Below are 19,773 nucleotides of genomic sequence, written 5' to 3' on the forward strand. Positions count from 1 at the left end.
CCTTAAGAATTCTGGAAAAAAATGTTCAGAAGACTCTTTTAGACATTGGCCTAGGTAAAGAACATATGAAGAAGACCCCTGCAAAGCAATCACAGAAGCAACCAAAATACACAAATGGGACCTGATCAAATTTAAAAGCTTCTGCATAGCCAAGGAAACTGTCATTAGAGTGAATAGACAACCTACAGAATGAGAGAAAATGTTTGCTTTCTACACAGCCGATAAAGGGCTGATAACAAGAATCTATATAGGACTTAAGAAAATCAGTAAGAAAAAATCAAACAACTCCATCAATAAATGGGCAAAGGACATGAACAGATACTTTTCCAGAGAAGACAGAATAATGGCCAGCAAACATAAAAAAGTGCTCAACATCTCTAATCATTAGGGAAATGCAAATCAAAACCATAGGGAGATATCACCTAATTCCAGTGAGAATGGCCTCTATCAAAAGTCCCAAAATAACAAATGCTGGTGTGGATGTGGAAAGATTGGAACCCTCTTACACTGCTGGTGGGACTGCAAATTAGTACAACCCCTGTGGAAAGTAATTTGGAGCTACCTCAAAGAGCTAAAAATAGAACTACCATTTGATCCAGCAATCCCACTACTAGGCATCTATCCAAAGGAAAGAAAAACATTCTACAATAAAGACATCTGCACTCAAATGTTTATGGCAGCACAATTCACAATTGCAAAGATGTGGAAACAACCCAAGTGCCCATCAATTCATGAGTGGATTAATGAAATGTGGTATATATAGATACCACAGAATGCTACTCAGCTACAAAAAAAATGGTCATCTAGCACCTCTTATATTATCCTGGATAGAGATTGAGCCCATCTTTCGAGGTGAAGTATCACAAGGATGGAAAAACATGGACCACATGTACTCACCATCAAATTGGTACTAACTGATCAACACTAAGGTGTTCACATGGTAGTAATACTCATTGGGTGCCAGTCAGGTAGCGGGGCGGGGTGGGGGCAGTAAACCCATAGCTAATGGAAATGGGGCACACTGTATGGGGGAAGGACATGCATGTTAGCCCTGGCTTCGGCAAGGCAAACGCATTTCATATAACCAAAATGTTTGTACCCCCATAATATCCTGAATTAAAAAAAAAATTTGCACTCAAAATCTTTGAGGAAATACTACAATTGGAAAGCTTCCATGGCCTTTGGGACACCTCTATTCTTTAAAGAGAATGAACCAGAAGTGCCTATATGAATATGCTTCAGAACGAAATATATAGACCTCAACCTGAATTCAGTACAGTAAAGGAAGAGATAATGGTAAAGAAGAGAGAAAGTGCCCAGGATTTTAACTATAGTCTGCAGTATGTGACCTTCCTATTGCCAAATATCTGGAGATCATTCTGCCAGTTCCCACTGACTAACATCATCAGGCCAGAGGATTCTGCATGGAGAAATCCAGTGAGGGCTACATTTGTATCAACAAAATCCAGCATTCTCACTGAGAAATATTTATTTACTTAAGGTTTATTTTTTAAGAGACTTTCTAGAGTTGAATGTATAAACTTTAAAAAGTACTTAAAATATATGAATCACTGCTATAATGCTTTATTTATGGTACCTTCTTTGATTTGCAGAGCTATATGACGTGAACACTAGCATTATTTTGATTGTAAAGACATAGAGATCATAAAAACAAAGATGTTAACTGATCTTGTCTCAATTCACATGCTGGATAGGGGCAGTGTGAAGACTTAAACTTGGGTTGGCTGGATACAAAGAGAGTACCATTAGAATTATGCTACAATAACAGCTATGCTTTCAAATAATTTATACCTAGATTTAATTTGTTTTTATTACTTGTCATTTAATGTTTTTTGTATTTTAGAATGTCATTTTGTAGTAAGCAGTTTCTATATTGGTGTAAAATTTTCTATAGACCAATATTAAGTATGAATAAAGCTTCAGAGATCTTAATAAATTGTAATACACCCATGTAAGGGTGGGGAACCTGTGACCTTGTAGGTCCTTAAGTGAGGTCTTTTGAGCGAATCCAAATTTTACAGAATAATTTTTTTTATTAGATGCTGTGCCCCAGAGAAAGATGAAGCTTTTCTTGCCACCTTTGGTGTTTATAAAAGAGCAATATTGAAATCAGAAGGCCTCAGTTTCCCCACCCCTGACTGGCAGAAGGATTCATTTGCTGTCATTTTAGGAACAAAAATATAATGGCATCTACCAAGGAAATTATTGGGACATATTACTTTGTCCCTGACCTGTGAAATATGAAACACTTTTTGTGATAAAATAGTGTAGCATAGAAGGTAAGTTATTATTAATTTCAGGCTAAATGCTTATCTCTTACTAATGACTAGGTTAGGTGCAACTGTTAGTAATGAAGTGGGATCTATGAAAGATATTAGAATGCAAGAGACTAAGATACATGGAATCTAGAAAATATGAAACCTTATGTAATGTATATAATCAAATAACAGGAAAATGTATTGTGAGCTTGGGATTTATGCTAGTACCTAATGAAACCGGAGGAAATAACACAAAATACATTTTGTCCTGATAACTTTTTTCTAATATCCATAATTATAATATTACCTTTCCCTCCAATGTGTTCCTAACTTCAAGAGAAAATGCAATCTCACCACAACCATCAGACCCCAGACAGACATTTCAGTAGAGATAACAATTACTAGCTCCATTAAGTGGATCATAAACCTATATTTAAATAAAAATATTTTATTCCAGAAGCAAAAAACAAAAAAAGAATAGAAGCCAAATGAGAATCAAAGTACCGCTTTTTTAACAGCTGAGCCAGCGTCCACTAATCCCTATTGTAGAACCCTGATAACAGAAAAGTTGAAAAACAAAGTTTAAACTTAAAGGAATAAGCAAGGCTTTCTCTTCCCAGCCACATTAAACTAAGATGGCTAGATCTGCAGTATAGGCCCTGTCCTGACTCACAAATCCTGCTCACTCAGCTGCAGGCACAGGTCAACTTAACACATGGAAGTAGGCAGTGAAATAGGGAGTGGTGAAGTAAGAGAAACAGTAACCCTTCCCACTACTAAGACACTGCCCAGCAAACATCTTAGGTTCTGACTAATCAGATTAACATCCCCCTTGTGAGGAACTGGTAAGGAAGGAGGTGGAAGGCAGAAGTGTGGAGATAGTAATGGAGTAGTAGTACCTATATTCCCACTGCTCTTGAAAAAGGTAGAAGCTTGGGTCTATTTCAGGAATTTTTATTTTGTTCTACTGATTTTTTTTATAGTACTATGTTTCTTTAATTATTGTACTCTTATAAAATGTTATTTGGTTGTGCTAATCTTCTTTCATTAATCTTTTAAAAAAATATTCTTGGCTCTTCTTGCCCAGGTATTCTTTATTTTTCCAGATGAACTTTATATACAATCATTTCATTTCAGTACAAAAATATCCAATTATAATTTCAATTAGAAGTCCTTTAAATCTATAAATCATTTAGGGTAGATTACCTCCTCTTAAATAATGGTATATTCCAAAGTGTCATTATCAGCTCAATGTTATTGTCACTCTACACACAATCTTACAAAGTGATTATATATATTAATCATGATTTCAACTATCATCTGTTGTAGCTACCAGTGATTGTTAAAGCTCTATATCTATCCCAGATGTCTCTTCCAAGCTAAATACCCATATTTTGAACTGACTATAATCTTCTATCCTTATGGCTCTCTTATTTCCACCTGGATGTCTTGCAGATACTTCACACTCAAGACATTTAAAAATAAACTTAATATTTCCCCCTCTAAATAAAAAGCAAAAAACTGCCCTCTGCTTCCTACATTTCTTATCTTCTTTGTGAGTGGCATGATCATCCAGGTGCTTAATCCAAAAACTTGCTCATGAACCTTGACTCTACCATCTCTATAATACCTTCAACATCTATTCAATCATCAGATTCTATTGATTCTACCCTAACGTCTCTCAAATCCATCTAATTCTCTCCATACTCATTTCCTACCACCTTTATTAAAGGCATTATCATCACTTAAATAGATCATAACAACTTTTTAACTGGTTTCACTATTTCCAATGTATCTCTTCTCTCCTTTTTGGTCATTGATTGATAATTTTAATACCTGGATCATCGTCTTCCATCCCACTCAGGTTCCCTCTATTCTTCTGAGTGACTACAAGGTGAATGTGGATTATTAATCCAACATTCTGGCCTATCAGTCCTTACTGAGATCTCCTTAACTAAAATATCCTCCTCTTCCACTTTACTTTGGCCTTTCCACATCCTCAACCTTCTCATTACCTGAAATTGCTCTGCCTAAGTCTTAAAATTAAACCACATTCACTGTTTCCATTCCCACATCTCCCAATTACTTTTTAATACATTACAATATTGCTTTCCCTACCAATTTATCAGAGCCATCAGCCACTCCCCTATTGCTATATCCCATGGGCAATTTTCTGTTCTTATTTTAACCTCTCTGAAGCAGCTGAAACTTTTGACTACTTCATCCTTAAAATGCCATTGTTTTTAACAACTGTAATACTATGTTCTCTTGGTTTTCCCCTTACTATCTTGCTCAACTTTTCTCAGGCCCACTTTTCAATCAGTTCCTCCCTTAAAAATTGGTCTTCCTTCTTCAAAAGCACAGGTAACAAAAGCAAACACACACACACACACATACACAAATGGAGTTATATCAAACTAAAAATCTTTTACACAGCAAAGAAAACAATTATCAGAGTGAAAGATAACCTAGAGAATGGGAGAAAATGTTTTTAAACTACTCATGTGACAGGAGATTAATAGCCAGAATATACAAGGAACTGAAGCCATTCAATAGCAAAAAGAAGCAATCCAATGAAAACATGGGCAAATGATCTGAACAGACATTTCTCAAAAGACATAAACATGGTCAACAAATATATATTTAAAATGCTAACATCACTAATTATCAAGGAAATGCAAGTAAAAACACACAGTGAGGTACCGTCTCATTCTAGTTAGGATGGCTATTATTATCAAAAAGACAAAAAATAACAGATGCTGGCAAGGAAGTAGAGAAAAGGGAACTAATACACTGTTGGTGGGAATGCAAACTACTATAGCCCCTATGGAGAACTGTATGGAGGTCCCTCAATAAACTACAAATAGAACTATCTATCGTATGAACCGTAAGTCCCACTGGTCATTTATCCAAAGGAAAGAAAATCATTATATGGGAGAGACATTTGCACCTCCGTGCTTACTGCAGCACTACTCACAATAGCCAACATATGAAGTCAACCTAGGTGTTCAACAACAGATAAAAGGATAAAGAAAATATAGTATAGATGGAGAAAAAAAATGGCAGACTATAGGTGGCCTGCCAGCTCACTCCTCCCCAGGGAAGGAGGTGAAGAGTACAGACAGCTGCCTATGTATGGATCGCTTGCTCCAAAGGCAGTGTTGTGAATTCACACAGAAGAAACATGGGACACTCGGTGTGGGAAAAAAGGTGATGGGGAAATACAAATACAAAGATCAGAAAACAATAGAGAACAGAGCGCAGGAAGGCCATGCTGGCCTTGCTGGTGCAGTGCGATCTGACATGCAGGAGGACACCCACCACCTGCATAGACCTTCTACCCGCTCAGATGGGGACAAGCCTGGAGTGGGTGCAGAGCCATTGATCTAGACAACAGGATCTATGGAGAAGAGACAACTGTGGGGGGCCATCCTGAACTCTCAGGTGCACCCTGCCTGGACTACATTGGACTGGGGAGGGACTAGAGTGATTTGCAGCTTCCCTGAGCTGTATCCTGACATTTGGAGCCATGCACTTACCTCCTGGAGCTCAGTGGGACCACTGCACAGAGACTGACGGTAGAGTGGTAGGCGCCAACCTGGGAGGCTCTAGGTGACTGCTTGGGCAGGTCCTGGGACCCTTGTGCCTCAGAAGTAAACTGTAGCCTATTCATCCGAGCCCACCCTCCAGGTCCTAGCCGCCTCTTGCCTGCCTGGCCCTGACTCCACTTTCAACGTCAGGGTGGCCTGCCAGGCTCTGGGTTGGGGGAGGAGAGCATCTGGGGGACCCTTAGTGCCAAAGAAGCAGCCTGCAACCTATTCACCCGAGCCTACCCTCCAGGTCCTAGCCACCTCCTGCCTGCCTGGCCCTGACCCCGCTCTCCAGGTCTGGCTAGTCACCATCTGCAGGGATCTTTGCTTGGAGACCCTGATTGGAAGCTTGGTTTCTGGATCCACCCCTGTCCCAGCTGGGAGCCTCTCATGCTAGGACGCAGCAGACTCCGCCCTGAGAGACCTCCGGCAGCCGCTTCAGTGGGCTCTAGGAGAGGCAAGGAGAGCTGTATCCTCTAGGTGAGTGACCTGAACCTGCAGGACACCTGTGCCTAAGAAGCAGCCTGCAGCCTGTTTATTCCAAGCCTGCCCTCCAGACACCAGACACCTCCAGCCTCCTGGGCCCTAAACCTGCTATCCAGGTTGGGTTGGACCAACCATCTGCACCCTCCTGATCAGCTGGAGAGTCCTTCTACCCACAAGAGTCCAGAGACTGCTGCTGCCAGTGAGTGGGGAACTTTTTGTGGACAGAACAGACAGAACACCAGGTTCCCAGCCCTGCTAAGGCACCTCCCGCCCCACATCCCGGAGCCAGACAGCAGGTGCCATATTGCTTCTCTACCTACCAGGCAGCTTTGTCCTTCCCAGGAGGCTTCAACTACCCAGGTTCCATCTTGCTCATTCCCACATAGACATTTCTCAACTTTGATGCAGATTGCAGGAGCCACAGGGGTCCAGTGGGTCCTGGGGTGTTCTGCATGACTCCAGAGCCCAGACATTCTGGGCAGACTGCCTCCCAGAGAAAGGGTTGTAGAGAATCAGAGGGTGGTCTTTCCTCTACCCAGACTCTTTTTCTCCCCTTTCCCTACCCCTCCTACAGCTGTAGAGAGGGACAATTAAGCTGCCACATGGAGGCTCCTACAGGGAGCAGGGCTCAAACCTTTCCTACTAGAGTCCTGCATCAGACTGAGGGGTGTCTGGACTGTGAGCTCCCTGCCCACCAGCCCTTCCAACTGCTGCTTCCCTGGCAGCCCTTTTAAAGCAAGACAGGCCCCAAGGCAAAGGGACATAGAAACACTGGGGCACCCAGTGGGTGATGTGGGACCAGCATTCTTATTCCTGGCCTGGTCAGGGATTGATCTCTGGGGCCCCACAGGCCAGATCCCATACACCCAGGTCTCAAGTGCAGTGTCCGGTGGCACAGAGGGGATATTTGTGAATTAGTCTTGGGAGGTATGGGTGCCTGCAAAGGCAGATCAGAGGGGAGAGTGCAGTGTGGGTCCTAGCTGCGGTGTGTTAGTAAGACACTGCTCCTCCCAAGGGAGGGCTGTGCTCCTAGCTTAGGCTGGGATCCCGGACAGGGAACCTCCCTGCCTGCACAACAGTCATGGCAGAGCTCCGCTGACTTGAGGTATGGCCAGAAGGCAGAGGCCTGAGAAAAACGGAGACATAGGGGAGGGTTGAAAGGAGTGAGGCCTGCTCTAAACTGTCAGATTGCAGGTCTCAGATGGCCCAGCCTCAACATGAAGACTTTTTGGTTGAATGGAGTCACTTCAGTTCCTCCCAGGCAGATTTACCCAGAGGCAGGGAATGGACCTTTGACCCCTGCATATCCCTTGCAAGGATTTGTGGAGTTTGAGGGCAGGCTCACCCAACCTAACCCTGCCCAGCCTCATTCCCCCACATGCCTCTGCTATAGTGGAGAATAAAGGACTCAACTGGAAGTTCCAGGACCCCAACCACCACCTGATGCATTAGAGGGCTTCTCATGAGGAACTAGAGCCAGTCACAGGATCCAAAAACAACACTGCAGCTTGTTCCCTCCTGAAAACACCACCAACAAGGAGGTCAATGTGCACACCGTAACAGCAATTACTGACCCAGTCATACAGCAGGTATTTGATTCTCACCCACAGGCAACTCCTACTGACTCAGAAATTAAACTGGGAATGTCCTGGCATGGGTGGGGCAAATGCATTTCATGTAAACAAAATGTTTGTACCCCCATAGTATCCTGAATTAAAAAAAAAAAAAACCGGGCACGTCATTATCTAAACAAAAGAAAATTCAAAAGTAAAAAGCTACAGCTGTACCAGATGAGAAATAATCAGTGAAAGAACTCTGGAAGTATGAAGAATCAGAGAGAAAGGTCAACCCCAAAAGGAAACACCAGCTCCCTGGCAACTAATACCATCCAAAACCAGAATATTGAAATGACAGATGAAGAATTTCAAACATGGATTGTAAGGAAGCTGAATGAAATGCAAGATAAAATAGAAACCCAACTCAAAGTAACCATAAAAACAATATAGGAAATGAAAGAAAAAATCACTAAAGAAATTTAATTATTAAAGAAAAATCAAACAGAATTTCTGGGAATGAAAAATTCGTTCAAGGAATTACAAAACACAGTGGATAGCCTTAAGAGCAGGTTAGATCAGGCAGAAGAAAGAAGCTCAGAGCTTGAAGACAGCACCTTTCAATTAAACAAGTCAGTCACAGAGATAGAGCACAGAAATAAGAGGTCTATAAGAAATATTGGATTATACAAAGAGGTCTAACATAAGTATCATGAACATCCCTGAGGCTGAAGAAGAAAATACACAAGGGTTGGATGATTTATTTGAGAGAATAATTGAGGAAAATTTCCCTGGTCTTGCTAGAAATCTAGATATACAGATACAAGAATCTCAAAGGATTCCTTGGAGATTCATTGCAAAGAGGCAAACAACATGACATACAGTCATCAGACTGGCCAAAATAAACACAAAAGAGGTATTCTATTCCATGAAACAAAAGCATCCGGTGACTTAAAAAGGAAAACCCATTAGACTAACTGCAAACTTCTCAACTGAGACCTTACAATCCAGAAGAGATTGGGGCCCCATTTTTAGTCTTCTTAAACAGAATAATAGCCACTGGCCTAGAATGCTGTATCCTGCAAAACTAAGTTTCACATATGAGGAGGAAATAAAGTCTTTCTCAGACAAGCAAACACTGAGGAAATTTATCAAGACAAGACCTGCCCTGCAGGAAGTACTCAGAACTGCATTATTCATGGATCAACAGAATAAGCACTCACCAATGTAAAATCACCCAAAAGCTAAAGGTTAAAGGGCAGATACCACAATGGCTCAAGAGATAAAGCCACAAAGTTCAACTTAACAGGATAAACAGAAATCCACCCCACTTATCAATTCTTTCAATAAACTGTCCACTGAAGAGACATGGGCTGGTCAAATGGATAAATATACAAAGGCTAAGTGCCTGCTATCTTCAGGAAACACATCTAACCCACAAGGATTCATGCAGACAAAAGGTGTATGTATGTAAATAATATTCCACTCAAATGGAAATCAAAAGAAACCTGGTATAGCAGTTCTCATATCAGATTTCTTAGTCTTCAAATCAACAAAAGTAATGAAGGACAAAGATAGACAGCAGCTCCATAATTGCTGGTGACATCAATACACCACTGACAGAACTGGACAGATCCTCCAAATATAAAAAAATCAAAAAAACAATGGACTTAAACAGAACTCTAGAACAATTGGGCCTAACATATTTATAGAACATTATACCCCAAAACCACCAAAAATACAGTCTTCTCATCATCTCATGGGACATTTTTTAAGATGGATCACATCCTAGGCCACAAAATATGTCTCAACAAATTTTAAAAAACATAGATAACAGAGATTATACCACACAACTTCTCAGACCACAGTGGTATAAAATTAGTAATAAACTCCAACAGAAATACTCATCTCTACACAAAGTCATGGAAACTAAAGAACCTACTGCCAAATGAGAGGTCAAGTAGTAAATTAAGATGGAAATCAACAGATTCTTTGAAATAAATAATAATTGGGACAAAAATATATCAAAATCTTTGGGATACAGCTAAAACAGTCCTGAGAGGAAAATTCACAGCCATAAATGCCTACATCCAAAAAACAGAAAGATCACAAATCAACAACAATGAATTGTCTCAAAGAACTGGAAGAGGAGGAGCAAACTGATCCCAAACTCAGGAGAAGAAAATAAATAACCAAGAGCAGAGCAGAACTAAATGAAATCTATAAAAAAGAATTATACAGAAGATCAAAGAAACAAAAAGTTGGTCTTTGAAAAGATGAACAAAATTGTCAGACCTATTGCTAGGTTAATTAAGAGCAGAAAAGAAAGGACTCTAGTAAGCTTAACCAGAAATGAAAACTTACAGCTCATACCAGAGAAATGCAAAATATCATCTCTGAACACTATATAAATCTCTATGCACATAAACTTGAAAACATGGAGGAAATGGACAAATTCTTAGAAATATAAACCCTCCCTAGGCTCAATCAGGAAGAAATAGAATTCCTGAACAGACCAATATCAAGTACCAAAATTAATGCAATAGTAAAAAAAAAAAAAAAAATACTTCTTTAAAAAAAAAATCCTGGACGAGATTATTTCATGCCCACATTCTACCAGACCTACAAAGAAGAACTAGTGCCGATCCTGCAGAAATTATTCTACCACATTGAGAAGGAAGGAATCCTCCTTAACATGTTTTATGAAGCCAACATCACTCTGATACCAAAGCTAGGAAAGGACTCACGAAAAAGAAAAGTACAGACCAATGTTCCTTATGAATACAGATGCAAAAATTCTCAATAAAATCCTAGCAAATCAAATTCAACTGTTCATCAAAAAAATAATCCATCATGACCAAGTGGGCTTCATCCGAGGAGATGCAGCGCTGGTTCAACATATGCAAATCTATAAATGTAATTCACCACTTAAATAGTAGTAAAAACAAAGACCACATGATACTATCAATAGATGCAGAAAAAGTATTTAACAAAATTCAACACCCTTTTATGATAAGAACGCCTAACAAAATAGGCATAGATGGGACTTACCTCAAAATGATAAATGCTATATATAGCAAACCCACAGTCAGCATGATACTGAACGAGAAAAAATTGAAAGCATTCCTGCTTAGAACTGGTACCAGACAAGGTTGCCCTCTATCACCACTTCTATTCAATATAGTGCTTGAAGTCCTAGCCAGAGCCATCAGACAAGAAAAGGAAATCAAGGGCATCCAAATGGGGGCACAAGATGTCAAACTATCACTCTTTGCTGATGATATTATCTTATATCTAAAAAACCCCAAAAATTCTGCCAAGAGACTACTGGGATAGATAAATAAGTTCACCAAAGTCTCAGGTTACAAAATCAATTTACACAAATTAGTAGCATTCATATAAACTAACAATAGTCAATATGAGAACTGACTCAAAGACTCAATCTCTTTCACAATAGCAACAAAGAAAATAAAATACCTAGGAATATATTTAACTAAGGAGGTGAAGGATCTCTACAGGCAGAATGATGAAACACTGAGGAAGGAAATAGCAGAGGAGGCAAACAGATGGAAAATCATACCATGCTCTTGGATTGGCAGAATCAACATTGTTAAAATGTCTATACTACTCAAAGTGATCTACAGATTCAATGCAATCCTTATTAAAATACCAATATCATTTTTTGCAGATCTAGAAAAAATAATTCTATGCTTCGTATGGAAATAGAGAAGACCCCGTATAGCTAAGGCAACCTTAAGCAAAAAGAACAAACTGGGAGGCATCAATTTACCAGAAGACAAGCTATATTACAAGGCTATAGTAACCAAAACAGCATTGTACTAGCACAAGAACAGAGACATAGACCAATGTAACAGGACTGAAAACCCAGAGATAAAACCGTCCTCATATGGTCATCTAATCTTTGACATGGCAGACAAAAACATTCATTGGGACAGAATCCCTTCAGTAAATGGTGCTGGGAAAATTAGATAGCTACATTTAGAAGACTGAAAGAGGATACAGACCTCTCACCTCTCACAAAAATCAACTCACAGTGGATAACAGACTTAAACCTAAAGCATGATACCATAAGAATTCTAGAAGAAAATGTTGGAAAAACTCTTATAGACATCAGTCTAGGTAAAGGATTTATAAAGAAGATCCCAAAGGCTATCACAGCATCAAGAAAAATAAATAAATGGGACCTGATAAAAATAAAAAGCTTCTTCAAAGCCAAAGAAACTCTCACTAGAGCAAACAGACAATCTACAGTATGGGAGAAAATATCCGCATGTTACACATCTGATACAGGGCTAATAACTAGAATCTATATAGAACTCAGGAAAATCAGAAAGAAAAAAATAAAACAACCCCATTAGGAAGTGGGCAAAGGACATGAACAGAAACTTTTCAAAAGAAGACAGACTAATGACTAAGAAACATATGAAAAAATTCTCAACATCTCTAATCATCAGGGAAATGCAAATCAAAACAACAATGAAATATCACCTAACTCCAGTGAGAATGGCTGTAATCAAAAAGTCCCAAAACAATAAATATTGGCATGGATGTGGAGAGATAGGAACACTCATACACTTCTGGTGGGACTGCAAACTAGTACAACCTCTATGGAAAGTTATAGGGAGATACCTCAAAGAGCTACAAGTAGAACTACCATTTGATCCCACTACTGGGTATCTACCCAAAGGAAAAAAAGGCATTCTATAAAAAAAGACACCTGTACTAGAATGTTCATAGCAGCACAATTCACAATTGTAAAGATGTGGAAACAATCCAGGTGCCCATCAATACATGAGTAGTTTAACAAAATGTGGTATATGTATACCATGGAGTACTATTCAACAATAAAGAAAAATGATGAACTACCTATTGTATTATCCTGAATGGATCTAGAGCCCATTCTTCTAAGTGAAGTATCACAAGAATGGAAAAAAAAAACACCACATGTACTCACCCTTAAGTTTGTACTATTTGATCAACACTAATGTGCACATATGGGAAGTACCATTAAGAGGGTGTTGGGCAGGTTGGAGCGGGGGGGGGGGGTGTAAATCCACACCTAATGGATGTGATGTGTGCTGTCTGGGGTATGGGCATGCTTGTTTGGTAGTGCAAAGGAAATTTATGTTTGTACCCCCATAATACTCTGAAATTAAAAAAAATGGATTAGGCTTAAAAAAAAAGAAAATGTGTTATATATACACCATGGAATACTATTCAGCCATAAAAAAGAATGAAATCCCTGTCATTCACAGCAACATGGATGGAACTAGAGGACATTATATAAAGTGCAATAAACCAGGAGCAAAAAGGTAAACACTACATGTTTTCACTCATATGTAGAAGCTAAAAAGAAGGTTGATCTCATAGAAGTAAAAAGCATAATAGAGGATACTAGAGGCTTGGAAGGGCGGGGGGAAGAGAGGGACAGAGACAGATTTGTTAAAGAACACAAAATGACAGCTAGATAGGAGGAATAAGTTCTAGTGTTCTATACCAGAAGTCCCCAATCTTTTTGGCACCAGAGACCTGTTTCATGGAAGACAATTTTTTCATGGACTGGGAAGGGGGGATAGTTTGGGGATAATTCAAGTACATTACATTTACTGTACAGTCAAACCCTCTCTGCTAATGATAATCTTTATTTGTAACCACTCCCCAGCACTAGGATCAGCACCTCAGCTCCACCTCAGATCATCAGGCATTAGATTATCATAAGGAGCACACAAACTAGATCCGTCACATGTGCAGTTTATAGTGGGGTTCATGCTCCTATGAGAATCTAATGCTGCTGCTGATCTGACAGGAGGTGGAGCTTGTGCGGTGATGTGAGCCATGGAGAGCAGCTGTAAATACAGATGAAGTTTCACTCGCTGGCTTGCTCCTCACCTCCTGCTGTTCTTCCTGGTTCCTAACAGGCCATGGACCAGTACCAGTCCATGGTCCAGGTGTTGGGGACCATTGTCCCATACCACATAGGATGACAATAGTTAACGATAATGTATTACATAGTTTCAAATAGCTAGAAGGAAGATATTAAATGTTCCCAGTGCAAAGAAACAAATGTTTGAGATGATGGATATACTAATTACCCTGATCTGGTCACTGTACATTCCATGTATCAAAACGTCACCATGTATAATAATTTTTGTCAATTAAAAAAATAAAATAAACTCTAAAAAAAATTGGTCTTCTTCAGGGTCTCATCTTAGGACTCTTACTGTCTCATTTAATATACTTTTCTGGGGTGAATGTGTTCATTCCTATGTTTTTAATTACTACCTGTGGATGCTTCCCACATCTATTCCTTCAGAGTATACCTTTCTCCTGAGCTCCAGATATTTATGTCTAAGAGATACCTGTATTTGGTCATCTTAGAGACATCCCAAATCCAACAACTTCAAAAGTGAACTTATCATCATCCAATCCTCCCATTTCAAGTCAGCTTCCTCCTATGTTCCCTATCTTGATAAACATTATCACTATTTACCTGCTTGTCCAAGCTAAAAATCTGGATATTATTAAAGAATTTTCCTGCAAAAACATGGGTGTCATTCAAGAATCCTTATCTCTCTCACCTTCAATATCCAATTAATCACCAAATCCTATTTATGTTACCTCATTGATCTTTTTAGAATCATCCCTTTTCCTCTACTTCAACTTTCATCTCTCTTACCACTGGGCCTTTACGCGTTGCATTGCCTGCATCTAGAATTTTTTTTCCCTGCATTTCTTCTACACTACCCTTCATCCACATGCCTCCTTCTCATCCTTTAGGTCAGTTGTTCTCAAAGTGTAGTTCCTGAACTAGCAGCATGAGCAACACCTGGATACCTGTTTGAACTAACAAATTCTTGAGCCCTATCATAGACCTACTGAATCAGAGACTTTGGGGGTTGATCCCAGCAACCTGTATTTTAGAAAGCCTTCTGGGTGATCCCAATGCATGCTAAGATTTTAAAACTACTTTACTAAATTGATTTAGGTCTCAGCTGAGATATCTCCTAATCTGGAAAACCATTCTTGATGTTAGATTAGGTACCCTCTTCTACACCTTTCTATCACACTATAAGAAGTCCTATTTAAAACATATCACACTGCATTGGAATTTCCAATTTACTTGTCTGTATCAGAATAGCACAAGTTCCTTAAGGGTAGGAACAAGTATTCGCCACTGCATGTATAGCTTCTAAAGTTGTCTGTGTCAACCAATAGGCCTCCAGTAAGTATTTATTCAATGAATAAATTAATTAATAGAAGAGAATATGGTCACTCTACATTTAGTATTAGGAGCTTAGTATGTGAGTGGGGTTAGAATTAAGTTTGTACTAAGGAGACAAGAACTTTATCTGTGCCAGGGGTTAATGATCAGTCTGGGGTCTGGGCCAGATCACTCTCTATCAAGATTATGTGCTCAGACCATAACCAAGGGTATACTCTTAGACATCTGACACAGGAATATTAGCCAAGACTAAGCCACAGCGTATTCTGGGAATGAGAGAATGAGTATTTCATAGAGACAAACTCAGGCTATAGCTTAGTTTTATAGCAAACTATAGCTTTGTTTGCTAATATTCCTGTTTCAGGTTTCTAAGAATATACTTTTTTAAGAAGCAAGCCAGAAGACTGAAGCAGAGGTACTGCATATCCTTCATCCTTTTACTAAGCGTCCCCACTCACCAGGCTCAGCAGCCAGTGGCCAGCCAGTACCAGATTCTAGCACACCATGGGCATGCACAGAGTAAGGGCGGCTGGCATTATTCTTGAACACCACAGTCAGGATATCACCAACTTCTCCTCTGATAAGTGGACCTAATATAAGCAAAAGAAGTAAAAGTCTCATTAGTGGAAGAGTGAAACAGGAGGCATTAAAGAAAGGGACATACATGGCAGCCCCATAGTATTAGGAGTTTCCCCTGAGAAAGGACCCTATGAAGACTAAAAGTCATGGCTAGCTCCACTTTTAGATTCAGACCTTAAAGTGACACTGCTACCCACAGGATGAAAGTAGTTCAATAACAGGATTATGCCTTCAATTACCCCCACTTTTCCCACCTCAACCTTCTATCTATAATAGCCCAAGGCTGTAGAGAATCAGGGCTCTGTGGAATCATTGATGATAAGGAGAATTTGGCACAGAATACAGAATAGCTGGGATCTCTTCAGGAGCCAGTAAGGCCCTTCTGTTCCAGGATGAGAATGAAGAAATCCATTGGTCCCTACAATGGTGAAAAAAAAATCTACAACAATATCTGAAGGGTATATCTCAGGAAAAACATAAACTACAGCAATAATTGAACTGGGGTGCAGTGGTAAAACTGTTTCCCTGTGTCATTTTTTTTCTACTTTTGCCTGCTCCTAAGTTCTCCTGCCTCTAGTATCTATTAAAATCTATCATGCTCAGAGACCTCCATACTTCAAAGGTATAAAAAAACCTAGAAAAACCTCATTTAAGTTGCAGCAGAATTCATGATTCACTTCTTTCTTTTTCAGTGCTTATTTTCATGGCTGTTTTATAAAATATGACCATAATTCCAGTACATCATAAGATTGAGAATGGGGAATGGGAGGCTTTCCTAATATGACATAGCTGCCCTACGAACAACTCAGGCTGCTAGACAATAGGAGGGAAGGAAGTAGAATTCCCTTACCCAAGATTCCCAAGTGCTGCTCTGGTCCAGTCCTTGGCCGAGGGATCTTGAATGTACCATCAGTGTATTCCCTGAATACAGCTTTCTTGTATCTGGAACCCAGGAGCCCATCCTCATTGCTCAGGAAAATGTGACCATAACTAGAGGAATCCAAGGAGTGGTATCAGTACCCAACCATCAACCCCTCATTTTCAGATATGAGGAAGCTAAGTCAGGGCCACCTTCCTGTTACAGATAAAAGAAGAAGGGGACCTATTCTTTCTAATGTCAGATTGCTCATACATTGGCTGCATAACTACAATTAAAGATGGCAGGGTTCTGTATCTAATTATGTTTCTTGTTTGCCATCATCCAGATAGGAATTTGTTATACAATTAATATGGCAATATCACTGGGCTAAGAATCAGAAGCCCTGGGCTCCAGCTCCAGCCTTAATGATATCTTAGATGGAATTAGTTTGACGAAAGGACAAGGTACAAGGTGGCAGGAAAGTATTAACTTCTGCTGCAGCTGGAGGATAAAGAATAGTGAGCGGTAGGGAGGAAATGAAATGTTACAGATTTCCCCTTATGGGATGCTTTCCAGTTTACAAGCAGATTTATCATTTATTTTATCATTTGACATTCCCAATTGACCCATGAGGTAGGTAGGTAGGTCCCAGAGGTATACTCAGTGGTCCAGAGGTGTCAAGATTTATTAATAGTGACACCCTCAGCCAGAAAGGGAGCCAGGACTTAGATTCAAGCCTGCTGCTCCTTCCCTCCCTCCTCTGTATTCCTGTTCTTTCAACTATACCACATCACTTTAAAGATGACTAAACCCAGGCTCAGAGAGGGGAAGTCACTTTCCCTAACTTCAAGAGCAAGTTAGCAAGAAGACTTCAACCTTCAACAACTAATATAAAGGGCAAGAATTGGCAAAGGACAGTAAAAGCACTGAAAACAAACTAGTGGAAACTGCTAATCTGCACCTCAGTTTCCATTTTCTCCTCCTTCCTCTTTAGGAATAGAATCATCTAAGTTTTGGCTGAGCACATGGTTACCTAACCAGAGATTACATTTCCCAGATTTTTTTGCAGCTAACCATAGCCATATAAGCTCAAGATAATAAGTTATGTGATAAAGTGATGAATACAACTTCCAGGTCATCTCCTTACAGACAACGATGCTTTCCCTGCACTTCTTTCTCCCTTGATAGCTTGGAGTGCCTACAACAGGAATAGGCATCTTGGTCCCAGAGATAAATGTAAGTGTTGAGGGTAACACAGTTCACCTACCAGCCCTGGGCTGCTCATATCTGTACTATTAAGTGAATAAGAAATAAAATTCTATCTTACTTAAACTATGCCATTTTGGAGTTTTTCTGCTACACAGCTTAGTCTGCCTAATGAATGCAATGCCATTTTGTCAAGGGACAGGTGAGTTTGGGGCATTCAGTCCCTTGAGCAAATTTTTTATGAAATTTACATCCCAGGGTAGGTACTTCCAGCTAACTCAAGGAAGAGAGGCAAATATTAAGAGGATGAAGGTGTGGGCAAGGTCTTTTACTTCAGCTCCACATTATACCAATATAGAAGAAACACTGAGCTGGAATTCAGAAGACTTGCATTTTAGTCCCTGCTCCCAGATCTGTTGGTATCATATTAGGCGACCTTAGATAAGTGCCTCCTCATTTCAGGGTTTTAGTATCCTCATCTGTAAAATGATTCTCTGAAAATGGGATCTCTCCTTTTCTGAAGACGTACCTGCCCTTCTCAGACTGGTTGTGCCATTCCAGTTCCCAGCTCCTGTCAGGGCAATAGTCCCACTCCACCTCTTCTGCCATGATGTAGTAGATTCTTGCAGCTTGGTAGCGTTGGCGAAGGGTGGCTTGGCGGCCAGGACACTGGGAGACATTATAAATCGCCTTCATCCCTGCTTCTCGATGGCTGCCTGCTTGACAGTAAATTTCAAATGTCCCTGAGGGAGGATCAGAGAGCAAAACCTGAGTCAGAACACCCCTGGGGCAGTGCCTGGGGGATTTCCTGCCTCTCCCTAGGCATACTGCAGAGAATGGATAGTCTCAGATAAGGCTTTTCTATGCACTAGATAAAAAGAGTATAACAAGTTTATTAAGACTAATGAACACAGATGTTAAGAGCTCCAGCTCCAAAGATGCATTGTTTATAATAATCTACTATACATTTCAAAATAGCTAGAAGAGGAAAATTCGAATGGTTCTAACCTAAAGAAAAGACAGATACTAAAGGTAATGGATATTCCAAGTACACTAATTTGATATTTACAAATTATATGAATGTATCAAATTATCATGTATCCTGAAACTATGTATGTTTACTATACATCAATAAAAATAAAAAATTAAACTCTGTCACTGGAATGATCAACTCCTTCCTGTTTGCCCAGGGCATTTCTAATTTTAGCACTATAAGTACTATTTCCCTGGAAACTCCTCAGTCCTGGGCAAAGTGGTATGGGGTAACCCTATCTGTCACTTATCACTGATATATATAAAACGTCATGACAATTTCTAAACCTGTGTATGTTTCAATGCCCTCATCAGTAAAACGAGGATCATTTTACTCACTTCATTTAGTTGTTTTAGAATTAAACACAATTATGTGTGTACAGTGCTTAGCACAATACATAGTAAATGTTCAGTAAGTGAAGCTATAAATAATAAAGCTGTAATAATTATTCCAAAAAAGGCAGTGACCAGTTGTGTTCCTTTTTTACCAAGTACCAAAGAAATAAAAGTGGGATTAAATGGGTAGTTTTTAAAAAGAAAAAAGAACTTCTTAAATTAAGACTAGAAGAAAACAGGACAAACTCTTCTGGACATTGGCCTAGGCTAATAATTTATGACAAAGACCCTAAAAGCAAATACAACAAAAATAAAAATATATAAATGAGACCTAAACTAAAATGTTTCTGCACACCGAAAGAAATAATCAACAGTGTACATAAACAACTTACAGAATGGGAAAAAGTATTCACAAACTATACATCTGACAAAGCACTAATATCCAGAATTTACAAGGAATTCAAATCAGCAAGAAAAAACAAATAACCCCATTAAAAAGCAGGCAAAAGACTTGAACATTTTTTTAAAAGAAGATATACAAATGGCCAACACATCTACGAAAATGTAAATTATTAATAAAACCACAATGAAATACCACCTTACCCCTGTC

General features: G+C 39.5%; 1 protein-coding gene across 3 annotated transcripts in view; it reads right to left on the reverse strand.

The window, feature by feature from the left end:
- The window catches only part of HEPH (hephaestin), a 72,580-nt gene that overhangs the window by 22,773 nt on the left and 30,034 nt on the right, over nt 1-19,773 (reverse strand). For all 3 annotated transcript variants that reach the window (XM_045538111.1, XM_045538110.1, XM_045538109.1), the window contains 3 exons: nt 18,325-18,538; nt 16,581-16,720; nt 15,610-15,741 (listed from right to left, as the gene is read on the reverse strand). In XM_045538111.1, the coding sequence (XP_045394067.1) occupies nt 15,610-15,741; nt 16,581-16,720; nt 18,325-18,538 (486 nt within the window). The remainder of the gene's footprint in view (nt 1-15,609; nt 15,742-16,580; nt 16,721-18,324; nt 18,539-19,773) is intronic.

Source organism: Lemur catta, chromosome X (genome assembly GCF_020740605.2).
Source record: "Lemur catta isolate mLemCat1 chromosome X, mLemCat1.pri, whole genome shotgun sequence".
Classification (NCBI taxonomy): domain Eukaryota; kingdom Metazoa; phylum Chordata; class Mammalia; order Primates; family Lemuridae; genus Lemur; species Lemur catta.